The 26604-nt window shown below is 37.6% G+C and overlaps 1 protein-coding gene across 1 annotated transcript; it reads left to right on the top strand.

Annotated features, from left to right (window-relative positions):
* Positions 1-236: 236 nt before the first annotated feature.
* Positions 237-25018, top strand: prdm2b (PR domain containing 2, with ZNF domain b). Its single transcript, XM_055183706.2, has 9 exons — positions 237-375; positions 10931-10996; positions 11141-11261; positions 14148-14251; positions 14445-14597; positions 15848-15974; positions 18360-18473; positions 18660-23218; positions 23425-25018. Exons 3-9 carry the CDS (start codon positions 11147-11149, stop codon positions 23446-23448), a joined length of 5196 nt encoding a protein of 1731 aa, XP_055039681.2. The 5' UTR covers positions 237-375; positions 10931-10996; positions 11141-11146; the 3' UTR covers positions 23449-25018.
* The last annotated feature ends 1586 nt before the right edge of the window (positions 25019-26604 follow it).

Here is a 26604-nt window from a genome sequence, read left to right as displayed (position 1 = left end):
GTTCTTTGTATTTTTTCTTTCATAAATATTGCAGAGTATTGACCATTATATACTACCCATCTTGCACAGTATGCTCAAGTAAAGCGCATCATTAATCAACCATTAACGTTTATTATAAGCTGTGCGAAGTCACAGTTCAATTACGTTCACGTTTCCGCAATAACATGATATTTTAAATAATGTGATTTGCAATGGCCCGGTCGTCTTCGCCAGCCCATTTTCACCAATTGGCATGCCCATCGTGATGCTTGCGTGCCTCTCCCAATTCTGCTGCGACCCGACTGAGCAGTTACATTGGGTAAGCTCTAGTGCTCATCCGCCATTTTCAACATACTGGAAATCAGGTAGACCCAAAACTGCCGGTGAAAACAATAGGTAAGTGTTGAAGCAAACCCGTGCACACATTTTTTTTTTATTTCAATCAAACATTTGCACCGCAGTAGCTTACTGAGGAAAGCACCTTGCTCGTGCGATAGAGTTGCATTGGGTTTGTGGACTTAAGTGTGCTCGTATTGATGATAACAATACAACGTGTTTGTCCTGTCAGCCCACAGACCAACAAGAGGGCTCTGTAAAACATTTGCAAAACTTTTTATTTCTTATTTATGATTCCTTCAGCTAAAATAGTCTTTTAAGCGCGATGTGTGTTTGTTTGCGTAAAAGTCGGGTTGTGAACATCTCTGCACGAATAAACTACTAAACTGGATTATTTACTATTACCATCATATGGTTTCCATGGTAATAATTTAACCAACATATCTATTTGAGGGATTATTTGCATACAAAGCGCACTTGTTTTACGCGTTATTGTTTTTAAGCTGATTATAATGATCATATGGAGAGTATTTCGCATCTGTGAATCAAAACGCTTTTGCAAATCGTGTGTAAGTTTTTTGCCAGTGTTTCTTTTAAGATTTGGTAAACTTTTAGCTGTTGTTAAAGCATCATGTGCTGCTGTGGGTGCTAAAACGCCTTCCTTCTTTGTCCCGTCGCCACCGTCTGTTAATAACAAAGATGAGCACAGTGATATTTCTCATTCAGCTTTTGCTTTATTTACCCCACAGCATCTCAATGAAGCATGTTGTTGTTTTTGTTTACGTGTAGTTTTGTGACGTAAAATAAAAACATTTTGTCATTATTGTACAGCACTCAGTACAGCAAAGGAAATGGGGGTGTCATCATTGCTCTTTTCTTTTGGAGTGAACTTGGAGATCATACTGATGCTACGAAGGGTGGTTAAAATAAAGTTTTTCATGTTAATGTGAATCCACAAAAACATAAAAAGGAACAATGCCTTCTCTAGAGGAGACCACTGCTGCACCCCAGTCATTTTTTATCATGAGAGAAAGTACATTGCTAATCACTACAGTAATTGAGAGAAAAGTCTTTGGCTCTGTGTAGACTTTTGTAAATTATAAACCACATTGTTTTCATTCACTACTGGGATTTAAATGATTCACACTACCATTCTAAAGGGTAATTTACTCATTCATTAAAATTTTCCACATTTTAGAACAATAGTAAACTCATTAAAACTATTAAATAACACAAATGAAACTTTGTGAATTATGTTGCTACTAAAGAAATATACCAAAATATAGTTGAACTTGCATTTTATCAACCATCTTGAGGTCTCACTCTGAGATATCTTTTAAAGAGCACCTATTGTCCGATTCACGTTTTTAAATTTCCTTTGGTGTGTAAAGCCCGATTTATAGTCGTGCGTAAGCTCTACGCCGTAGGTTATCTGTGCATAGCCTGACGTGCGCCTCGCAAAATTTTTAACAGCACGTCAGATCTACGTGGACCACAAGCGCTGTGATTGGTCCACCAGAACCCCCCCGTCAGGTTAAAAAACTGCGTTATAGGTATTTCCGTTTGTGACGGTGAAAACAAAGATGAGCCAAGTTGAGGAGTGATTTACCTCAAACTGCAACAAAAGTCGCTGTTTATTTACTTCCATCATTGCTGGTCTTCTCAAATTATAAAAAGTCTCAAAAGTTGCTGTTTCTTCTTCATTTGTGGGTTAACTTGCTAAGCTGCTTCTTTGACGTTCGCGCTGCTACTGTGGTTACACGCGTGTATACTGCCTACCAGCGGTCTGCGCATGTGTTTGCACGTCGATGCGGACGATAACTCAAAAAGTATAAATGAAAACTGATGCGGAACCTACGCCGTAGGACCTACGCACAACTACAACGAGCCCTTAAGTGTGTATTAGTTCATGTTAATCACAGTTTACTTCCTGAGATTGGTGATGTAGACAAGACAGACATTATCATAATTCCTGTTAGCAACTGTATCTTTCAAACATGGTAAGGAGCGTCACATTTCTGGCTGACGTCAGAGGTATTTAGTCCAATCACAACGTACAGATTAGCGCGCCAATCAGTGACACAGAGCTTTTCAAATCTGTGCGTTTCAGGAAGAGGGTGAAATCTGGAGCTATAAAAATGTACAGTTGTGGAAATAATGTGTTTTTTTAACCATAAACCACGCAAACACATTGTATTATACCAAATACACAAAATATCATTGTTTTTAGCAATGAAATAGGTGCTCTTTGAAACTACTAGTGTTGTAGTTCTCGAGACCAGTATTGGTCTCAAGACCGGTCTCAAGACCACTTTTTAAAGGTGTTGGTCTCGTCTTGGAATCGACCACATTTTTACTCCGTCTCGTCTCGGTCTCAGACAAAGAGGACTCGAAATTTTATTTCAAGACTGGTCAAGACCAAAGCTGGTGCACACTGCAAAAAAATATTTTCAAGGAAAAAAATTCTTAGTATTTTTGTCTTGTTTTCAGTAAAAAATATCTAAAAATTCTTAAATTTAAGATGCTTTTTCTTGATGAACAAAACAACCCAAGAAAATAAGTCTAGTTTTTAGAGCAAAAATATTGTTTTTTATGATTTTGTGCATAAAACAAGCAAAAAAAAATCTGCCAATGGTGTAAGCAATTTAATCTTGAATTTTTCTTGAATTTGGTGGTTAAGAAAAAGGTTCAAGATTTTTTTCTTACCCCATTGGCAGATTTTTTTTGCTTGTTTTATTCACAAAATCACTTAAATTTGTTTTGTTTTTTTGCTCTAAAAACTAGACTAGAACATTTTTCTCTTGAAAATTATTTTTTGCAGTGCACATCACAAATTTATTTTTTATCATTAATTTTATGCAGTTTATTCAGGTTTGGCATATGATGTTGGTATTGTTTAAGTTTCTCCCAATGACAGTTTTTTCAAATTTTATTACTAAAAACACCTGCATTGTGTTAAGTGGATGGCAAGCCATGGAAAGACAGTTCAGATTAAATGGTTAAGTTGATTTCAGCTCTTTGGTGTTTGTTCACTTTTATTTGCTTAGACAAAGATAAATTCCCACATATCTGCAATGCTTTTGATTATTTTATAAACTTATCTGATGGCACACATACACACATGCGCGCGCACACACACAGACAAGAAGTGCCTAATCATATGCATATTCCACATTTTATTATAAGTGTTTTAATGCAGTGACTTGCACTGGTCTTGGTCATGACTTGGTCTCGGTTTAGGTGGTCTTGACTACAACACTAGAAAATACTGAAGGAGTTCTCATCTATGATGGCCTCTATTGACTGCTTTCTCTTTATTATTTAAAGGGATAGTTCGGCCAAAAACGATATTAAACCCATGATTTACTCACCCCCAAGCTGTCCGAGTTGCATATGTCCATCGTTTTTCAGACAAACACATTTTCGGATATTTTAGAAAATATTTTAGATATTTCTGTTCATTAAATGTAATGTTGCGGGGTCCAGCAATAGTCCACGACCTTCAAGTCCAAAAAAGTGCGTCCATCCTTCACAAATTAAATCCAAACGGCTCCAGGATGATAAACAAAGGTCTTCTGAGGGTAATCCGTGCGGTGTTGTTGTAGAAATATCCATATTTAAAATGTTATTAACGTTATAAACTACCTTCCGGTAGCGCCGCCATCTTAGACTCAGGAGAGAGTATTAGCGTAGTGTACGCACTTTTCTTAGTGACGTATGACAAATTCGGAGGGCGGGGGCACAGAGCAGCAGCAGAGAAACTCTGTACGCTGCGTAAGCTCTCATCCTGAATGCGCATCACTCCAAAACGTTAATAACATTTTAAATATGGATATTTCTACAACAACACCGCACGGATTACCCACAGAAGACCTTTGTTTATCATCCTGGATCCGTTTGGATTTAATTTGTGAAGGATGGACACACTTTTTTTGGACTTGAAGGTCGTGGACTATTGCTGGACCCCGTAACATTACATTTAATCAACAGAAAGATCTAAAATATTTTCTAAAATATCCGAAAATGTGTTTGTCTGAAAAACGATGGACATATGCAACTCGGACAGCTTGGGGGTGAGTAAATCATGGGTTTAATATCGTTTTTGGCCGAACTATCCCTTTAAGTCAGCATTATTTTCTTTCATTGTGACCAAAAAAGTCTGTTTTAAAGATCGCTCTGAATGGGATCTCTATGAAAAGTCACAAAAATGGAATTATCTCAGCTTTTTGCTCAAAATGTGGTGTTTTTGCAGAAATTTACCCATATTCAAAAGCTGATTACAAAAGAACTACTGAAGGTAGGATGAAACGTTTTTTTGTTTGAAAGCAGAGTGTCTGTTCTTTCATTTGGTATATTGTATGTTTATATATTTAAAGAAGAACATTTTCTGGAAGGCATTAAACTTTTGTGAAAATCATGAAAACGCTGGCTGGCAACTTTAAAAAAAAATGCTGGCGGCGAAAGAGTTAAATATATATGTAAAGAATAATGGACGAAGGGTCGTTAAACTATTCGAAAATAATGCACACCCAAGGTGGTTATGTGGCAAGACGCCAAATAATTGGCGTTTTCAAATAATTTAAAGACTGGAGTCAATTATTCCTCTTATACCACGGTTACCATAAACATTGCTCTGGTGCCTATTTTTAAGACATTTAAAAGGTTAGGTGTGCGGTTTACAGAAAAATAATCAACACCCACATTTCTCCAATCAGAATAAAGCATTCAACAGGCCCATAGTATTAATAAATAATATTTTTTTGCCTGCAAAACTAAATTTTAAGCATTTAAGCATGCACTTTTAATTCCAAAGGTTCACAAGAACAAAACACCAAGATGATCACAAGAACATGTAACATGTAATTCAAGTGACTTTAAACTTGAGTTATGTTAGCAAGCATCCACAGTATCCCCAAAAACCTGAAATAAGTAAAAAATGTTATCTTTTAGGGGCCAACGATTTTAGTTGTAAATGGGAAAGTTTTTATGAGGTTTGGTTGTTAGTTTACACCATGACAGTGTTTTGGGGTCCTGAAAACGTGCAAGTTTTTGATAAGGACACCTTGTCGTCTCTGTGTAAACCATAACACACTTCAGAAAAAGGTACATGAAGGTACAAAATTTGTTACTGGAGTGAAGCTTTTAAAAAAGTACACTTTTGTACCTAAAATAAAGCAATAAGCCCCGCGAAGCAGTGGGTTACCAGCGCATTTTATAACGGCTAAGGGGCGTTGTTAGGCACGACTCAAAGCTGTTATGAAATGCACTGTAACACTACTGCTTTGCGGGGCTTATTGCTTTTATAAAACGGTTACTTCATATGCATAGCAGGATTTTATAAAATGAACACAAATAAGTTGTAATTATATTAGTAGGAATTCTCTTCCGCCAAACAAAGTAGTTCCTCAGAATCAAGTGTGTCTGCAACAGAGCACAGTTCTCAAGCAACACAGACGCAGCAAAGACACAATGAAAAAATTATTAAAGACTGTAGTGTGTATTTTCATAAATCAACATTCATCTAATTATACTTTAACATTTATATCATGCAACTGTTAAAGTGATGATCAAATATGCTTGGAAGCCCGTCCACCCAGTTTTAGTTTAATTCCTTACAAAAAATGTTCTTCTTTACGTTAGCAATAAGGTACGAGAGGCTGTTGTAAATTGCCTCAAGTACCTTATTGCTTTTATAAAACGGTTACCACACAATATTAAAGTAAAACAAATATTTGTGCAACTTTCATGAAGTTAAATCAATAAAAAGCATTCCTTCCGCTAGAAAAAATAGTCCCTGACCATGAACAAAAATGTGTTCCAATGTGTAATATGCATGAAAGCTCAAATAAAAACAACAAACCGATATGTTTAGTTGCTAAGGGTGTTGCTAAGGGCGCAGTGATAAACAGAACCGTTGGGTGAAGCGGTCATAGCAGTGTTTTATCATGAATAAAGCACACCTATTGACCAATCAGAATCAAGGATTGGAATTAACCGTTTTATAAATAAACATATCAAATGAAAGAACAGATCCTCCGCTTTCAAACAAACAAACAAACAAACAAACAAAAACATTTCATCCTACTTTCATTTGTTCTCTTATCACCTCTCAAACTTTCAGCTTAAAGCGGAGATAATTCCATTTTTGTGAAGAACTTTTGTAAGAGATCAGATTCAGAGCCATTATCAAAACTTACATGGTGTTTTTAGTGTTGAGTGAATGCGTCAGTGTTTAAGTTTGGTAAGATCCCCACCCAGTGGATAATAGCGGAAATATGGATTTGATGTTACAATAAAGAGAAGCTTTTTCTCTTTATTGATGAGATGACTCAACAATATTTATTGCCATTTATCTGGATATCGCCATTAATTGTGCAACTGTAGAAAAATTAAAAATATGATTAAAGACTGTGGTGTTTATTTTCATAAATCAGTACGCAGCAACAGTGGCGCAGTGATACTTATGTAATGCGGTCTGAACCGTAGGGTTACTGGGGTATTTTATCATGGCTTAGAACGCGTTTCAACCAATCAGAATGAAGAACGGGACGTTTTATAAGGTATATTTTGTATCGCTAAGGTACACCTGGTACTAGAGGTACATACAGTACTTCAAAGGTAAATGGTACATATTAGGACCTTTTAAAAAGGTACCATCCCAGTGACAAAAAGGTACAACACTTGTACCTTTTATCTGGAAGAGCACAAATCTCTGATAACCGTGATGCACGTGTTAATTCAGACTAGGCATTCGCGAGTAACCAAAACAACAAAGATGTCCAACAGGACCATGTGTTTGTGCTGCACGAGTTTATTAATGCTTCTCCAACAAAGTTTACCAACAGTAATAAACCTACCTCATATTATCTCTAAGCTAAACTGCTCAATGCTTTCGCCGTCTTATTTGTTTGTATATATCGCTCTGTAGACGAATGCATACACTCTAAAAAAACAAACGGTGCTATATAGCACAAAAACTATTGATTTGAATCGTAACCATAGAAGAACCGTTTTTAGTGCCATATAGCACCGGTGAAGCACCTGTGTAGAACCATATAGGTGCCATATAGCACCACTATAGCACCACATTTGGTTCTACATAGCACTTTATGGTTCTACACAGGTGCTTCACCGGTGCTATATGGCACTAAAAACGGTTCTTCTATGATTACGAGCAAAGAACCACTTTTGGTGCTATATAGCACCGTTTGTTTTTAGAGTGTAGGTGCGCAGGCTTGCAGTGTTTCTTTACGTGGTAACGAAGCCATCTACTGACCTGCCATAATTAAAACAGGAAATTTAGTTTTGACGCTGCTGTCATGTGTATGTGAAATTTGGCATAAATGCAAAAAAAAAAAAACATTTTGTTTTTTCACTCCATCATTGTCGTGTTAACACAGCCTAATTTCCCAAACTTGTTTTCACCCACTTTCTGTTTTGTTGTGTCTATTTGAACGGCAGTGGAAGTTGAGAATCTGTCTCGGATCTCTAGACTTATGTAATTGCGTCACGTCAAAGCCCCCCGTGTGTCAGTTTCCTCTTCTTTTCTGTACCTGTCATCCAAACCTGATGATAGTGTTCTGCTTGCCATCCAGCCAGCTCTTGTTATTTCACTGTTTCTACACCAAAATAATTCTCTGATGACCTATAATAACAAGATGGATTATATTTGCAGGGAACTGTGGGATTTTCAGAAGAGAAGCCTGTATGTATTATATACAGGTAGTGTTTTTCTCACAGGCGGTTTGTTTAACCTTGTGGTTTGGCATAAAGCTGAGTTAATAACACATATCTTGTAATGATAGTAAGGCCTCTGGTAATAAGAGACTGTCACTATCCTTAAACTTGTGTAATGAGAAGTGGCTGTTATCTGTCTGGCTTGTTACTATCATCACATAGCTTGTATGGTTTAACCACACATATTATTAGCTCATTACTCTTTGATATTAGAAACTCAATGAGGGTAATTCAACTAAATATATTAAATATACAGCATTTTGGATGTCACATTTTTTGACAAAAATGAAAATATCAGATAGTATTTTTATTACCCATACATTGAATGGTACTGTTTATAGTATGTTTTCATAAACCTCTATTGAAAGAGTCCAGACATCATGAATGCCATTATTTGTAGGGATGCACCGAAATGAAAATTCTTGGTCGAAACCAAAAACCGAAAGAAATTAAGCCAATTATTAGTAGCATTGCATTTATGGCTATGACTGTGTACTAACTTAAAATCAAGGCATTGCAATTGGATAAATCACAGGTCACGGTTTCTGTTTGCGTCATCACAACATTTTGGCCGTATGGTTTCGGTGATAAAAGTGTTTTATTGAAAAATTTCTGGTGGCCAAATATTTGGTGCATCCCTAATTATTAGTTAAAATTTTTTTCATGGTAAGATTGACATTTGCATGGAATTGCTTAAATGTCTTTTGAAGTTAAACAGTATGTCTGAGGGATATTTTTCAAGCTTTTTTTTAAATGGAAAGTTCAAATATGGTTGCACGTATACAGTACTGTGCAAAAGTCTTAGATCACCATTCCACAATTAGATTTGTTGTTTTTGCAATGTTATAGTGATCATATATAATTGTTTATCAGTCTCTTTAATAGAATACATCCAGAAAAATACAGGAAATGTGTATATAGTATTAAAAACTGTATAAAAATTGTAAACTGATGTGTCAAGTTTTTAGGGTAAACTCCCCTTCCACTTGTGCAATAGCAGGAAACTGCAGGATCTCTTAAACCTAAATAAAATTAAATCCTAATTTCTAATTTGAATTCCTAATTTCTAATCTTTTTACTTCATTCTGCTCAAAAACGCTCAAGATGTGTTTAGTGCCAAGAGAGGTCACACTAAACACAGACGATGCCTAAAAGAAGACATTTAGTCCTGAAAATTTAATTTTATTCTTTGTACATATTTCCTGTATTTTCTGTTTGTATCTTAATAAAATAGATTGAAAAATAAATATGGATGGACATTAAAACTTCTAAAACAACAAGTCTAGTGGTGGTGGCCTAAAGGGGGTCGCAAACCTGCCACGCAGCTCAGCGTCACGCCGTGTGATAGCCCTTCTAAATGACTCTTAACTTAAATTCATTTGCATGTTGTATGTTGTACTGTGTGTTGCCTGCATGGAGAATACCGAACCAAATTCCTAGTATTTGTATACATGGCGAAATAAAGTTGAATTGAATAAATAAAGTTGAATTGAATTCGCGTCTAGGACAACTCCAAAGGCATTGCACACCGGCCATGCAGCTCAGCGCCACGCAGTGCCAGTCTAAAAAAATCGAACATTGTTTTCTATGAGTATATGCACACCGGCGCCGCCAGGTGGCGCCTGTCCGCGCCGCCCAGCTGTGACTCAGGAAGTTGCTCAAATCCCTGTCGCGCCACACAGCACCACTCACACAGTTAAACATTAAATAACATTTATATTTGTCCCAAATCATTAACGATTAACATTGGCTGCTAACGTATATTTTGAAGTAGACACTATCTGACGAAGCTCGCGCTATTTAATGTGCACTTTCGGTTTACGATACCTCCGAGTTGTCCTATATGCGACTTGATGCGGCGCGACGCTGAACTGCACGGTTGGTGTGCGACCCCCTTGAGTCACAGCTGAGCTGCGCGGCGCCGGTGTGTGATCCCCTTAATACTTTTGCACAGTACTGTAGATAATATTAACTCTTATTAGTTCTTGTGCGTCTTGTGACGATATACGCATATTATAAATAGTCGCAAGGCATGCAAGAACCATTAAGAGTCAATGTTATCTACTGTACTAAAAAACAATTTTGTTTTGTGTATTTGGTATAATGTTTGCATGGTTTATGGTTCAAAAAACACATTATTTTCTACATACCGTACATTGTAGCTCCAGATATACTGCTTTCCTCAAACGCATCGATTTAGTACAAAGCTCATCCATCTGAAAAGCTCTGTGTCCCTGATTGGCCAGCTAATCTGTACATTGTGATTGGCCTGAATACCTCTGACGTCAGCCGGAAATGTGACGATCCTTACCATGTTTGAAAGATTCGGTTGCTAACAGGTGTTACGGGAGGAATTATAATAATGTCGTTCTTGTCTACATCACCAATCCCAGGAAGTAAACTGTTGCCTACAATCTGTGTGTTTGTTGTAGTCAGAAAAGAGATTTACGTTGGAGACGATAACTCGCGTCATCATTTACTTTGGGGTTTGTACCTTGTACATATCGTTAACATGTACTAATACACAATTACACACCAAAGGAAATGTAAAATCATGAATTGGAAGATAGATGCGATATTATATATAATATATATATCTAGTTTGTGTTTATAGTCATATACAGCTAGATGGCATGAGGTCTCGTAAATTAAATTATTAGAGAATTTTCATAACTATGAATTATAGTGAACTTATTTTTTAAGTGTACTGAAAAGAGTATATGCTGTTTCAAGCACACTGTCAAACTACTGTCATTCCATTCTCTCTGTCTTTTGAGATTTAACATGCCCCATCCTGCTTCCTACACATGGAGGACTTTTTGTACTGTACTTAGTCCTATATGGTAAAAAAGACCAGTCTTATTTTCCTGTTTTACAGAATCCATGAACTTTGTAAGCTCTAAGGGGGCTCAAGGTTCAGTCGAGTTAGATATCCGCTATCCAGGTATGGCAAAAAAGTCTTCTAACGTAGAAATGCTTTAAACATTAAACATATAAAATAATGATTCTGCTGTAAAAGCAGGTACTATGAGCTCTGGCCACATAAAAGAGACTGTAAAGTAAAAGAAGTGTTTATTTATTTATCGAGGTTGTAATGGCTTTGCCTCAAGAAGCATATGAAACCTTGGATGACATCCCAGCTCATGTTTGGAAAGGACTGCCAAACAGCATGAAGCTGGGACCATCAGCTGTCAACCCGAATCGTATTGGTAAGTAACAGCACAGAAAATATTTGTATACGACTCTGTTGAAGTTAGTGTTATGTGACTTATAACCTGAGTACAAGATCATATGTGCCTGCAAACATATATTTTAAAAGATATTTCAAAATATACAAAAAATGGCCAAAAAATATATTTGCTGAAATATATTTTGGAATAAAAAAATATATATTTAGCTCTCCATATATTTCAATCCAAGGAAATATATTCACGTCACATTGAAAGAAATACTTAGTTTATGTTACGAACCTGTAAACATTTTAAAAAGGTTGAAATTAAATATATTTCAGTAAAATTTTACTTGTATTTAGCATATATTTAAAATATATTCAGGCAAAAAATAAATTTGTCATATGGGATTTAAAATTAGAAATGTATTTTGCTGCATGGGTGGGTAGTAAAATATTTTTGTAGCACAGTATAAGTTTTGTTTTCCTAAAAAAAGTTCTTTTGCTTTAACATTACACATTGTAATGTGTTTTTTACTACTGTACTTTCAAATTTCTTAAATTAGTTCTAAAAAATGTAAGTGAAATACTTGCATTACTTCTGTTTCAATCTGTAAAGTCTAAACATCAATTTTACTGCTTTCGAAATGCTGTTGAGGTACTTTAATGTCATAGGCTGATGGTTCTGCGCAGTCAAACAGATGTATGCTTTCTATGGAAGCAAAAATGGAAACCGAGGTCAGCCCGGAAATATAGCCAATAACAAGCGATCCTATGAACGGGTGCAGAGGTTTTTAAAATGGCGGATTCTCTGAATTCAAACATTAAAGACATTTGGGATAATGTAAATACATGAGAAACAAATATATAACACTGTGCTAGTAGGTTTCGGATATTTTAATGCAAAAAACTTGCATATAGGGCTTGGGCGTCGTGACGTCATTACTTGTCGTGGCGGCCATGTTGGTTGCCTCCTTTACTGCTGCGCTCCATGCTGCGCTCTGTTTATAGACATACTTTCTCTCAATTGTGTGTCTTAATTTAATTAATTTGTCGTTATTTTTCAACCATGGTAAACCGTTGCTGTATTAATAATAAAGTAACACATTAAAAGTAATTTACATTAAAAATGACAGATTACAGAAAACTTCATTATGTTATATTCAATATCGGAAACCAAACATTAACCTCAACCCCTCAGTAATGTGTATACATGACATATAAATGACATTTATATATACGACAGTGAAGTATAACATCTGAATATTAATTTATATAGCTTAAGTCAACATTGAACATAAGGGAACTGTCCCGGTTTACTCGCCCAAAATACGGGAACATTTCAACATTCATATTTCTGTTGCTATTCCTCTGCTAACAGCAAAAACTGCTGCATTAACTAAGCTACATGTGAAGCTAGGCCATACGTGACTTTGCTTACAGATTGGTGTGAAATCGTGCTCTCACAACAACCACGCTGTTATCTTAAAAGGCTCTTTATTAACTCTTTTTTCATATGGATCCTAACCGTTCCGATTTTGTCCACATACCGGTCCCTGCTTCCCTGTTTAACGTATCCCAGTAAATTCCACATCCTTTTCCGGATTTTAACATCTTTTTTCTTTCTTTTAATTCTCCCAACTCCGCCGCTTCTCCTCGTTCAACTTGCTGTATGTTTACATTCGCGAGGCCACCAACATGGCCGCGACGTCCCAGAATGCAACGCGGCGCCCAAGCCCTATTGTGCCTTTAAAGGATTAGTAAATTTTCTTTTTTTAAAAATCCAGATAATTTACTCACCACCACGTCATCCAAAATATTGATGTCTTTCTTTGTTCATTCAAGAACAAATTATGTTTTTTGAGGAAAACATTCCAGATTTTTCTCATTTTAATGGAGTTAATGGACCCCAACACGTAACAGTTTTACTGCAGTTTAAAATTGCAGTTTTAAAGGACTCTAAACGATCTCAAACGAGGCATAAAGGTCTTATCTAGCGAAACGATTGTCATTTTTGACAAGAAAAATAAAAAATATGCACTTTTAAACCACAACTTCTCGTCTATCTCCGGTCATATGACACCTCACGCAGTACATCACGTCAAGAGGTCACGGATGACATTTGCGAAACAGACGTTGGAGAAAGAGGACCGTTCCGACGTTGTTGTATGTCGAATGATACTAATTAATGTCTTTGTGTCAGTTTATTGTTTAAAATGGTCCGCAAATGCGCATTTCATATATATAACACGTGACCTTTCGACGTCATTACGCAATTACGTGAGGTCGTGCTGGCTTGTCACAGGACCGAAGATGGACGAGAAGTCGTGATTTAAAAGTGGATATTTTTCAAAAATGACAATCATTGCGCTAGATAAGACACTTTTGCTTCGTTTGGGATTGTTTAGTCCTTTGAAACTGCAATTTTAAACTGCATTAAAACGGTTACGTGTTGGTGTCCATTAAAGTCCATTAAAATTAGAAAAATCCTGGAATGTTTTCCTCAAAAAACATAATTTATTCGAAAATTGACTAATCCTTTAAGTACAATTTGATGCCTTAGAACACAATACTGTAAATGTTTAATACTGGATGCTTAAATTTTTAGTTTTTAGAGATAACTTAATATGGATCAGTTCGAAAAAGCATATAAATATAGGACAAAAAAGACTTTTTACTAATGAAAACAACAAGGAAGTAGAAAGACAGTATAGTTTGTGTTACATACAGGAATGCTAACTACTCGCCTTTAGCCAATTTTACATTTTGTTGAACCCAGTTTGCCCATATTGGTATTATAATCACTTTAAAAGGGGTACTTTAAGGTAAAAAAAAATGCTTTAAGAAATGTATTAATACCATACCTCAGAAATGTCTCCACTGTAGACGTAATATTTTTTTAAATGCTTGTCTTGTCTCTCCGCAGGTGTCTGGGCATCAAGACTAATACCTAAAGGCAAAAGATTCGGACCATTTGTAGGGGAACGAAAGAAGAGATCTCAAGTGACCAGCAATGTTTACATGTGGGAGGTTGGTCATAAATTTCCAATTAGGCAAGCTACTTAAATTCAGGCTAATAATAATAAACATAAAATTTTGTCTAGAATTAAACCATCATATTCCATATTATTATTATTATTATTATTATTATTATTATTATTATTATTATTATTATTATTATTATTATTATTATTATTATTATTATTATTATTATTATTATCAGGTGTATTTTCCAGCCTGGGGATGGATGTGCGTGGATGCCACAGATCCAATGAAGGGAAATTGGTTGCGCTATGTGAACTGGGCACGCTCCTCTCAAGAACAAAACCTATTTCCTCTGGAAATCAACCGAGCTATTTACTACAAAGTGTTAAGGGTAGGATAACTTTAATGACCTCAGTTAAAATGCATTTGATTAAATTATCTTTTAACATGTTTTTAAAGAGATAATAAAATGCACACTTTTTGGATGAAAAATAATTTTGCAGATGCTGTTTATCCAAGCTTTTTATAATCCATAAAGTTATACATTTACAGGCGGTTTCCTGGACAGAGATTAGACAACAAGTCCTTAACGAAAATAAATGTAAGAGCTGTCCAAACTGATAACAACTTGCACTGACATATCTTAAAACAGTGGTTCTCAAACTTTTTTAGCGTGCAGCCCCCCTTGTATATGGTGCATTCCTTCGCGGCCCCCCAAATTTTTTTTATAACAAATTTGTTCTAAAACATAACCTTTAATAAGACAAAACATATTAAAGTATACAAAGTAGTGCTGTTGGTTAGTAGCCTTATTTTATTTTAGGTTTAATTACACAGAATTCATGTTAAATTCATGTGTTTTATGAAATGTCATAAAACTGGGGCCCCCCTGGCACCATGTCGCGGCCCCCAGTTTGAGAACCACTGTCTTAAAATACATCAGTGCCCTTTGTTTTGCCTCAAAATGCACACATGTAATGTTTTAAGTAAAGCATGTTTGTTAAAACAGTTATATTTCCTAATTAAACTAAGACCTAGTCCTGGTTTAAGATAATCTCTGTCCGGGAAACCACCCCGTAATAAGTATATTCCCTGGGCTCAAATCCATAACCTTTGCATTGCTAGCGCAATGATCTACCAGACGGAAAAGAGTGATTAATTTAAAACAATTATTTAATGTTATGACATTAAATTTGACATGAAAAGAATAAAAATGAATTTAAAATAATAAAAATTATTACAAAGAATTGTGTTATACCAGAAAAACATTAACAGTGACTGCAAATAGTTTTTGTCAATTTATGCAATACTTATAATAGTATGCTTGTGTGTGTTTTTTTTTTTTTAAATACATTTCTCTTGGTTTGCATTTGTATGCACATTAATGCATATTTAAGTGAGCTTGAATTTCCATAAACCTTCTTTAAACACGTTATGCACATGATACCTCTTATTTAAATATGATTTCTACACTTTATTGTAGCTCAACAACGCATTTTAACGTCAGGTAAAGAGTTATAATATTTACATGCTGCTTGAAATGAGGGTCTTTCCCTAAATGCCTGACAAGGCCTAGATATGATTTCCTCTTATGGCGTGCTAAAAAGCTCGACTCTGATTGGTCCTTGTCCTCCCTGTCAGCCAATCGGACCGGACGAAGAACTTCTCGTGTGGTACAATGGGGAAGACAATCCTGAGATAGCAGCTGCATTAGAGGAAGAAAGGACTAGCAGTCTGAACAAGAAGAGTTCGCCCAGAGCGAAACGAGGTATTGTTAAACACAATATCATATTTTGCTCACATCGAGCATTTTGTCTATAAGTATCTTATTTATATCCGAAAATATCTGCTTGAGCTGTTTGTACGGGTTCGGCAGTCGTTAGCTTAGACTAGCTAGTTAGCCACCTGGCTAATCGGTTGTTTCAAACGAAGATTGTTATTAAAAATGAATCAAGGGGGTGGGAAATACTACGATTTGTTTTATACAGCTTTGTTAAAAACAAAACAGCCCAGGATAGAGCAAAAAATAGCGCAGTTTTGCTCATGTTGATGGACAGGTCAGTGACTCGCCTCGCAGAAACTGCCTCTTATGGGTGTGTGTTAAAATCAAGTAAAGATGCCCACCTAGACGACATTTTTGAGCATCTTTGACAGCTCGATTCGGAACATTTGATTCGTTTGAGCGTATGATGCACAAATAACGCCGCCTAGGTAGGCAGCTCACTCGGTTTGAGCCACAGCCCATGTCTGACAGAAATGACCTTCCAGACCCTCCTCAGTTTAAAAGAGACCTGAGAGAGAAAATAAACACACAACGTCTCATCTATCAAAGCTATGAGCTTGTTTAATGCAGTTTTTCATAAACTGTTGACTTGTTATAGGATTTGTTTATCGACCATTTGTGTGTCTTTTTGATCAAGTTAGCAAGTTGAGTTAATAATTATAACCTTGGATATTGTTTAATAAACGTATTTGCTGATTTGTGGTTGGTTGGCTGGGTTATTTAAAGATGGGTGAATTTTTAATACGGTTGGTAAGGACGGATTCAAGACCCAAACTTGCCTCTTTTGATAAAAGGGATAGCATTTGTTGATCTCTGCACTTAATAAATTTTCGAAAGATTTTATGCAATTTTTACAAGAGTAAAACAAAGTTTTGCATAGTTTATGTATATGTAATATTATTTAGGGATGGATGTCTTGAAATAAGAATAGGAAATATTTTACGATTTACATTTTATTTACATCAAAGCAGCCTGTAAAGACGGTTTCAGCAGTAACAGCATAAATAAGTGGCTGTCGTGGTCCACACGTAACTTCTGGTAAACTCCGCTTAGAATAAATAACAACAAAGTTCTTTAAACAAAGTTTATTTATATAACAAGCAAAAACAACACATAGAAAATATTAAAGTTTATACACATAGAAAATATAAAATTTGAATAACATGATATATTAAGTCTGCAATTAGTTTTTAACCTTACTGAAGCATCAAGCTTGTGACAGATTAGGCAAAAATGTGTGGCATTGACTTAAATTTGTTGAAACAGATGTCAGGCCATTGTAGTGACTTTGGTTAAATCCCCCCTGCTTCAAATGAATGCCTGTATATAAAAATTTAAGCTAAATATGGACAGTGATTTGTTTTGACAAAGCTCTGACCTTTTTTCGAAGCCAACGTTTCATTCTGTCTGGAACGTTTCTCTCTTTTCACCTTGTCAGTGGCAAGGTCTTGGCAGGGTGATCTCGTACACAACCACTTGTTTATTTTGTCTAATGTAGAAGTTGATTCAGTTTTATTCTTTTTGTTAAACAAAATCCAAATGGTAACGCATTATTTTTAGCAAATACCTGCAAGGTAGTATGGGACGAGCTACAAACTGTTTTGTGGTGATGAATACAAAATTGATGCACATTGAAATGCATTTATCAACTTGAAATGGTAAATAGAATAGACTACTGGAGGAGAATAGTATGTGCATGTTAAGCAGTTAGTATTGTACAAGTGTATTCGGATGACCTAGTATGTGTCTGGTTTTATAAGATGCTCCCAGATGACCTTGTCACAAGGACAGCAGCTGATAGTTGTTTTTACCCTCTTGGGACATTTCAAATCTGTAATCTTTGTACAAAAATTGTAACTTGTATCAAATTTACTGTAAGCTTAATGTCATGCTGTTATTTTGCACTTAACATGAACCTAAAAAAACCCCACTAGATGTAACAAGTGTCCTGTACATTTTATGATGGTTGCTGGATATAAAATGTTTTTCTTCTGAAGGGTAGAACAGGTATTTTCTTGATTCGTGTGTCACACACAAAGCTGCATAGTAGTCAGTCTGGTTTTGTGGTGAAAAGCAAGCTTGGAAAAGAAGGTCATGGCATACGAGTTTTCTTTCGGCTCTTGCAGGTGTAGCTCCTTATTCTAGTTCGTGTACAAGATGTTCTTGCAAATATTGTTATGTTTGATAGTTTTCAGTTTGTTACAATTACTGCTGAATAATAGAGGAGTTGAATATTTTAAGTTTTAAAAGGTATCATGACTTGAAATATTTATTTGAGGTCTCCATAATGATTCCTTTTTGTTGACTTGACTTTAAACATTGTTAAACGTAGTCTCATTTTAATAAGAATCGTCTGCTGCGTTTTTCCAGCAAGGAGGAAGCTGTCGGAAAAAAACAGGCTGGCTGATTTGGGTGGATTCTGTGAACCAAAGAAATTGAGTGTTACTGAATCTTCAGCCACAGACATGCAGGACACAGAGGAAGGTAAAAACCCTCTGGTGATGGATTTATACTGTTATAAGTATGTGCTTAGCTCACATCACAATATTTTTATTAATATCAGAGACCTACTGGAACATAAGGATACGGTTTTTAAAAGAAAATGATTAGCTTTACTGCTCAGTTCTTTATAGTGGACAGTATTTTAAACATGTATTTCTTGTCGTTCAGGGCTTAATGGAGAGGAAAGAACCTCATCACCCACAGAATTACAACAGGAGAATCCGCCTTCCCAGTCATCCTCCGCAGAGGGGCAAAATCAAGCCCAGTCTCCAGAAATGGACCAAACTGAACAGTTGGAAGAGGACAATGCAGAGGCTGAAGGGCAGCGGTCACAATCAAATGACAGCCCTCATCCAGAACCCTCTGAGGCAGAGTCAGGTGATGGGAACGAAAGGTCTGACCTGCAGGTCCATTCGGGGAGCCCTGCCGAAGAATTCTCTGAGAGTCCACTATGTGATACAGAGTGTGGATCCTCATTAGCGAATCCTGAGTTGGAGGCAGAAGGAGATTTTGAGGATGACACCCAGGGAGGAACGGGGTACCCCTGTCAGCACTGCGAACGTCATTTCTCCACCAAACAGGGCCTGGAGCGTCACGCTCACATTCACACTACTTCAAACCATCAAACACATACTTTTAAGTGCAGGTACTGTACAAAGCCCTTTGGCTCTCAGGTAGGCAGGCGTCGACATGAACGAAGGCATGAGAATGGAAGTAAAACTTTAAATAGGCCTGGATCGCTCACCGGAACGGCGTTTCTCCACAGTCCTTCTACACCTAATGAATCTGCTACTTCCAGCAGTGTGTCCTCTCCAAGCCACGCAGTTGTTACAAGCCCACATAACGGTCCACCGCAGCAAAGCTCGGACAGTTTGAAAAAAGAGCCTGGTGCCGATTCATACCGACCTTTAATATTGGAAGAGAACGGAGAGTCGAAAGAGCTTCATCCTTGCAAGTACTGTAACAAGGCTTTCGGCACACACACCAATATGCGCAGGCACCAGCGCAGAATCCACGAGCGCCATCTAATGCCAAAAGGCGTTCGGAGGAAAGGTATGCTTCTGCAAGACAGCTCGTCCCAACAACAACAACAACATCAGCAGCAGCAGCAGCATGTACAAGGGCAGCCTGTTTTGCTCCAGGAAGAGTCACCAAGTGCCAGTCCCCCACCTATTTATGTCCCCAGTGTGGATACAGAAGATGAGGGTGAGAGAGAGGAGTGTATGGTGGATATCTCTAACAACATTTCTGAAAACCTCAGCCATTACATAGATGGAAAGATCACATCTACAAACACAGTTAGCAACTGTGAAGTCATAGAGGTTGATTCAAGCACTGCAGCGTTGTTTGGGCTTGACGCTCTTCTTATGAATCCAAAACGAATTGGTCACGCTCTTAAAGTTGAAACACGGACTCAGTCAGTTTCTTGTGCAGCTCAGTCAGTTTCGAAAAGACGAACAGCTACGCCGCCATTGCTACCGGCTGTGAAAGTGGAGACAGAAACTGCGTCTTCCTCATCCTCCATGTCCTCCCCTTCCTCTCAATCACCTTTGCTGGTTGGAAACATTTTCTCCCAATCAACGGAAGCTTTTCAAAAAGAGAAAACTGTTTATCTTTCTCCAAAACTTAAGCAACTACTGCAGGCTCCGGACGGTCAAAAACCAGCCATTGGTCTGATTACAGATAGCCATAGATTGACCACCCCACTTTCTGTAACGTCACTGCCTGCTGTTCAGGGTCGGTTTAAAAGAAGAACTGCATCACCTCCCACAACCTTACAGAATAGCCCTTCGCAAAGAAACGATAGCGCAAACAATGCAACCAACGCACCGTGTCCGCTGAAGGTGCCAAAGATCGAAAGCCATTGCGTGACCGCAGCCTGGAGTCCATCCAGCAAAGACCATGATGAAGCCATGAACCTAACAGGAAAAGACTGGTCTCCTTCCAGAAGCGGGGGGAATTCTTGTAATCAGCAGCCACTTGACCTTTCGAATTCTTTTAGTAGAGAGAGCACTGTAAGCAAAAGTACTGGAGAGGCTGTGCTAGATTTAAGTATGACTCGAAAAAGTGATGTTGACCCCGATGTGAAAACGAGCTCAGTCGTTCAGCCACATGTAAAGAGGAAGAAACCCAATACTAGCATTTTGGAGAAAGTGTTGATGAATAATTATGCTGATCTAAGCTCTCCTGGTGAAGAGGGCTCAAACACACTTGATAGTCCTGATGCTTTATCGCCTTCTGAGAGTGCCGCGTGTCTCGACCCATCTAGTCCTGGTTCAGAGCGCCTTCCTTGTGAATCGACCTCTCCTCCTTCGTTGACCCCTATGACTATTAATCCTTCTTCTCCATCATCTTCTAGTGTAACATCATCTACACCGCCTCCACCTGTCCTACCCACTGCTTCACCTTTATCTTCGCATCACGCACGGATGTCAGACACCCCATTACATTCTCCGTTTCCTGTGTTATCTCCAAAACTGTCCCCCAAGCCTGTTGACGATAGTTTGGAGGAAGTGTCAAATGGAGCTACATTAACAGATTCATATCATGATGCATTAAATCCCAATGAATTGGACCAAACTGCTGAGCAGTTAGACCCTGCAATTTCTGCATTGCCTCAGGATACAGAAAGACATTGTAAAGCAGATTCAGCTTCAAAGTCTGAAACACTACTTGAAGGCTCAACTCATGATACTAAACGAAATGCAGATCAAGCTAATTCTTCTCACGTAGAGCAGGACACTGCCTGTGAAACCAGCCAAAGTCGTTCCTGTGAAGGAACTTTCCCTCAAGACCTCAATATTAAAACAGAAGGGCAACACCAATCAAAGTCTTCTCATTCTTCAGTACAATCAACTCCTATAAAGGATTCCCCATCACCCACCTTTCCCAGTGAATCACAGCCTTCTGGAAAAACAGTGTTTGATAATGTTGAAGAGGATACAGATAGTAAAGAGGAGCCAGTTGATGAAAAAGCAATTGGAGATGAAGTTTCTGCATCACCTGGAACCCCAGCTACAAGTTATGATGAAGCTGATACACCAGAGAGGGAGACGTTTGTTAAGAGTTTTGTATGTAATGTCTGCAAAGAGCCGTTTCGCTCTATCAAAGACCTTAGCGGCCACATAATAGCGCACGCATCCGAGTGGCCTTTTAAGTGCGAGTTTTGCGTGCAGTTATTTGGTAACGCTGCCGCTCTTCTCGAGCATCGTTCCACCCTCCATGGGGTTGGAAGAATTTATGTGTGCTCCGTTTGCTCAAAGGAGTTTGCCTTCCTCTGCAATCTCCATCAGCATCAAAGTGACCTACATCCAAGTCAGGCGTGCACTCACACCGCCGTTGAAAATGGAAAGCTCAGACCTCAGAATTACACAGATCCTGCTCAGGCAAATACAGTTGACACAGTTGCTGACTCAACCACTGAACCCCCCTCTCAGGATTCCTTGGAGGAACATGACAATAATGACACTAAGAAAACAGAAGAAGAAGCAGAAAATGGTCACGAGGACCCGACAGAAGAACTGTACACTACAATAAAGATTATGGCATCTGAGGCTGGTAAACCGAAAGGTCCAGATGTTCGGCTTGGAATCAATCAACACTACCCCAGCTTTAAGCCTCCGCCTTTTCCTTACCACAACCGATCACCTGATGGCTCAGTCGCCTCTGCGACTAATTTCACTACACACAACATCCCCCAAACATTTAGCACTGCAATTCGGTGCACGAAATGTGGAAACGGCTTCGACAACATGCCTGAGCTACACAAACACATATTAGTTTGCGCCAATGCTAGCGATAAAAAGCGTTACACCCCAAAAAAGAATCCTATACCTCTCAAACAAATTGTGAAGCAGTCTCCCAACGGTGTGCTTTCTACCACTGTAGCTGCTGCTGGACAGAATGCGTTCCGCAGAATGGGTCAGCCTAAAAGGCTAAACTTCAACCAAGACATCTCCTCCAAAACAAAGTTAACAGCTCTGAATAAAAAGAAAAACCAACTGGTCCAGAAAGCCATATTTCAGAAGAACAAGTCGGCCGCTTCTGCAAAGAAATCGACAATCCAGGTCAAGGATGAAGAGACCCACGGGATCCACATGTGCCCACACTGTAGCAGAGAGTTCACATACCCAGCCAGCCTCGCTAAGCACATCGCATGCAGCTGTCCACTGAGGCCTGTTGCAAAAAAGTTGAAAAAAGGAGCCCTGATGCCTCAAGACAAAAACATGAAACTCCGAAGCAGGGCCACCGACTCCGAAATCAAACAAGAGACGGGCTCTGGACCGGGCGGAAAGGCTTTGGGAAAAACGAGAGCCCGGAGCTCAGAGCCAGCGGAGATTGAAGTCAAACCAGCGAATAAAGGAAAATCACCTCAGGTACGGACCAAGAGGCCAGCTTTGACAGACAACGCTGCACCGCAAAGTAAAAAAGGCAAAAAGAGCAACGAACCACAAACATCAATAACTCCTGCGCTTAATGATGACCCTTCGACACAACCGCTGTCGAAAATCCAACGTGGACCGAAAGATGCCGTCGTGAAGGAAACTGTTGTTGTGAAGGAGGCTGTCATGAAAACGCCACCGACAAAGAAGGAGGAGCGTTTTTCAACGAGGACACGGGAAAGGATGGGTGGGCCAGTCACGCGCAGTGCCCAAATGGCTAGTGCTTCAGCTCCTTCAGAAGTGAAGACTGAAGACCCCTTAAATCATGATCCAGGCCAGACTGAGGTAATGCGTTCTAGGCAATGTTTGCATATGCTTAACCGCACACATATAATTGGAACAATAAAATACATATGTGAACGTTAAAAGGATTGTTTCCTTAATTTTCATTTTTATGTCATTATTTACTCACCCTCAGGTTGTTACAGACCCGTGTAAATTGGAAGATATTTGTATGTTTGATTTTGTTTTTTCTTCTTTGTGTATTTCAGGAGTCATTAAAGTTAGCCAGGTAGATATCAACGTACTGTAAAGGACTGCTTAAGTAAGCGACTGGACTGGGAAGTGTATCCTAACATGGATTAACTTGATCAGGGCCTGAATGTTCAGGGGGACCAGGAGTTTTTCTCTGCTTGTGTTGGCCCCTTGGAAATGTCTTCTCAGCGCACTTTTACAAAGAAGCCTTTTGACGTCTAACCCCAACCCCAAAATGGACTAAAGAATATAATTAATAAAAAAATCATATTTGATTTATAAATGTTGACCTGGTTTTGTTAGGTGTTGCAAGAGGCAATCATTTACCAGTTGCTTTTTCCAAGTCTAATGAGCCTGTGAGGTTCTGCCTTCTAATGCCTGCGCTCTGTATACAGTATGACCGGACCGATCTTTCTCCATGGCTCCGTTTTGACCTGCTCCTCTTTAACTGAGAGAAATTATTTGAAGAAGAGTATATATATATATATGTATGTATATTTAAGTAAATATAATCCTCCACAGGGAATGTTTATCATACTGAGGCTCTCATCATTTGAGAGTTTTACTTTGTTGTTGTCGTTTTGTTTTTGTTATAGTCTATGAATTCAGCTGTTTGATACAGTCGGAGTGAACAGGAGATTTGTTTGCTGTACGTAAGGTGTTCTGTCTTCACCTGCACCAGCCAAAACCTTAAGCCATTTTCGATTTCATTTCTTTGTACCTTTTGTAATCTACAGCATTCACAGCAGGGCTGCTGGCCATTAAAATTACACTAAACCTACAACTGCACATGAAGAATTGTCTTCTGCACTTGCATGAATATGAATCGAATCGTTTGTAAGTGCCATTAATGATACCCAAATTATGTCATTGTTTGCGTATTAGTAATCTGATCAATCAGGTTGCTCGTTTCTAATTAAAAGCACTTTATTTAGGCTAATTTGCCTTTGATGAAAATCAGATTTGTGAAAGTGATTTGAAGCAATTTTTATACAATGTGATGACACACTGTTTAAAATTAGCATTAGTTTTCATTGATATGATCTATATGAGTCACAGCCTGAGGCCATCTCAGAAGTTTGCTTCCAGTCTATTAAGACCCAGTTAATGTGTCATTTTAATATAATTCGCTTGTTCGCACCGTTATAAGCACTCTCTTTACCACTCAAGCATTACACAAACCGTTTGTTTTTATTGTTTCTCATTTTTATAAAATGGATAAGGCCCACGCTTTAATAGAACATCTAACTGGACTTAAAATCTTTAGTGGTCTACCTCCTGGCAAGCTTTGAACTGATGCGTTTTCTGCTTTTGGACAGCGTAATCCCCTTCACTCCTAAGCCTGTCTCTGCCGTGTCATTTCCACTTCACAACCTGGACATTGAGAACAGGGATCTGAACAAGATCTGAACGCTTGAAATGGTTTTTAAGCAAGGAACTCTTAAAGAAACTTTTCAAAATTTCCATTTTGCAGTATGTCTTTGCTGTCCTGCATTGAGATATATTTTGGGAATGGAATGTTGACCGTGTTTTGTGATTATAAACAATATCCCTCACAAATGTAAAATGCATTGTTCTCATTGAGATATTAAATTGTTTTTTCCAAATGGATAGATGATTTTAGTTTTAATTAGTTACTTCAAAATCCACAAATGAGACACCAGTTTATTGAGTCAACCAGTCACATATTTATGTATGTATATGCACTACCTGTCAAAAATTTTGAATATTTACAATTATGCATTTGACAGACGCTTTTATCCAAAGCGTCTTGCAGTGCATTACAAGGTATCTTTATTATTTTGTGTGTTCCCTGGGTTCAAACCCATGACCTTTTATGTAAGATTTATGTAGACCTTTTGACTGAAATGTTTAATCTGAAGGTGTATGGTTAAATGCTTGAAATGACTTTCATAGACAAAAATGTAATTGTGCCAAACAGATAATTGCGGTTATTAGAAAACTAACATTTTATTTTAAAATATTATTTTGAAATAGATGACTTTAGTCAATAAGAGCCCAGATGAAATGTGAAATAATTTAAAATATTCTTTTAATATTCATATAAAATATCTCTAACTCATTCCCCGCCACCGTTTTTAATAAAGTTGCCCGCCAGCATTTTTTGTGATTTTCACAAGTTTAACAAAATTCCTTCCAGGAAACTTTTCTTCTATACATATTTAAACATACAAATATATCAAATGAAAGAACAGACCCTCTGCTCTCAAAAAAACAAAATGAAAACAAAAAAACTTTCATATCTTCATTTGTTCTCAATTTATAACCTCCTAAATATTGGTAGATTTTTTCAAAAATACACATTTTGAGCAAAAAGCCGAAATAATTGCATTTTTGTAAAGGAAATTTGTTAGAGATCAGATTCAGAATGATTATCAAAACATACACGAATTTTAAAATATTGTAAAGTTAGTTTTTACATCAGTTTTCTTATAAATTCATTAGGACAACCTGATCTCACGAATTTCCATGTTATAGTCACGGAATATTTTGCTCATTTATCCGTGTCATTATCACAGATCTCCGACTTGCTTTTTCGTGTCAGTTTCACGTATTGGTTACTCAATTGTTTTTCCTATTTTCTTACCATTTTCATGTGGGTTTGGGGTTAGAACTACTTTCTGTAACATATAAAATGACATCCAAACCCAACTTCAATACACTGTAAAAATGTTGCTGTCATTATGCAGCTGGTTGCCAGTAAGGTACTGTAGAAGATAAAGACTAAAAATGTTTTATGTTCATTTAACTTTGAACAAACTGTTGCCAGTAAATAAAATAAATGTAAAATCTACAGTAAGTTACTGGCAGCTAGTGGCCAGTAATACTTTAATTTCTACAGAATTTTTTTACAGTGTACCTAATGTCAGGTGACAATCCTAACCCAAACCCCAAATCTAACCCCAAACATAAAAATAGGAAAAACAATTGCGTAACCAATACGTGAAACTGACAGAAAATAAAGTCAGTGGTACGGACATGGAAAAATGCGGATATCTGTGACAATGATGCAGATAAATGAGCAAAATATTCCGTGACTATAACACGGAACTTTGTGAAATCATGTTGCGCAGGGAAATGTTTTCTCTTAATTGACGAGATAACTCATCAATGACGGGGAAAAAGTTGAAAATCATCCTAAAGTGAAACTTCAAGAAGCTTCTTGATGAAATGAC

This window comes from Misgurnus anguillicaudatus, chromosome 14 (assembly GCF_027580225.2).
Source record: "Misgurnus anguillicaudatus chromosome 14, ASM2758022v2, whole genome shotgun sequence".
Taxonomy (NCBI): domain Eukaryota; kingdom Metazoa; phylum Chordata; class Actinopteri; order Cypriniformes; family Cobitidae; genus Misgurnus; species Misgurnus anguillicaudatus.
The sequence above is the reverse complement of the archived record's forward strand: the minus strand, read 5'-3'. Positions and strand labels throughout refer to the sequence as shown.

Coding starts and splice junctions, on each gene's coding strand:
- prdm2b (XM_055183706.2), top strand. CDS start 11,147: ATGGCTTTGCCTCAAGAAGCATATGAAACCTTGGATGACATCCCAGCT. Junction 11,262..14,147: donor TGTCAACCCGAATCGTATTG/GTAAGTAACAGC, acceptor GTCTCTCCGCAG/GTGTCTGGGCATCAAGACTA. Junction 23,219..23,424: donor ATGATCCAGGCCAGACTGAG/GTAATGCGTTCT, acceptor TGTGTATTTCAG/GAGTCATTAAAGTTAGCCAG.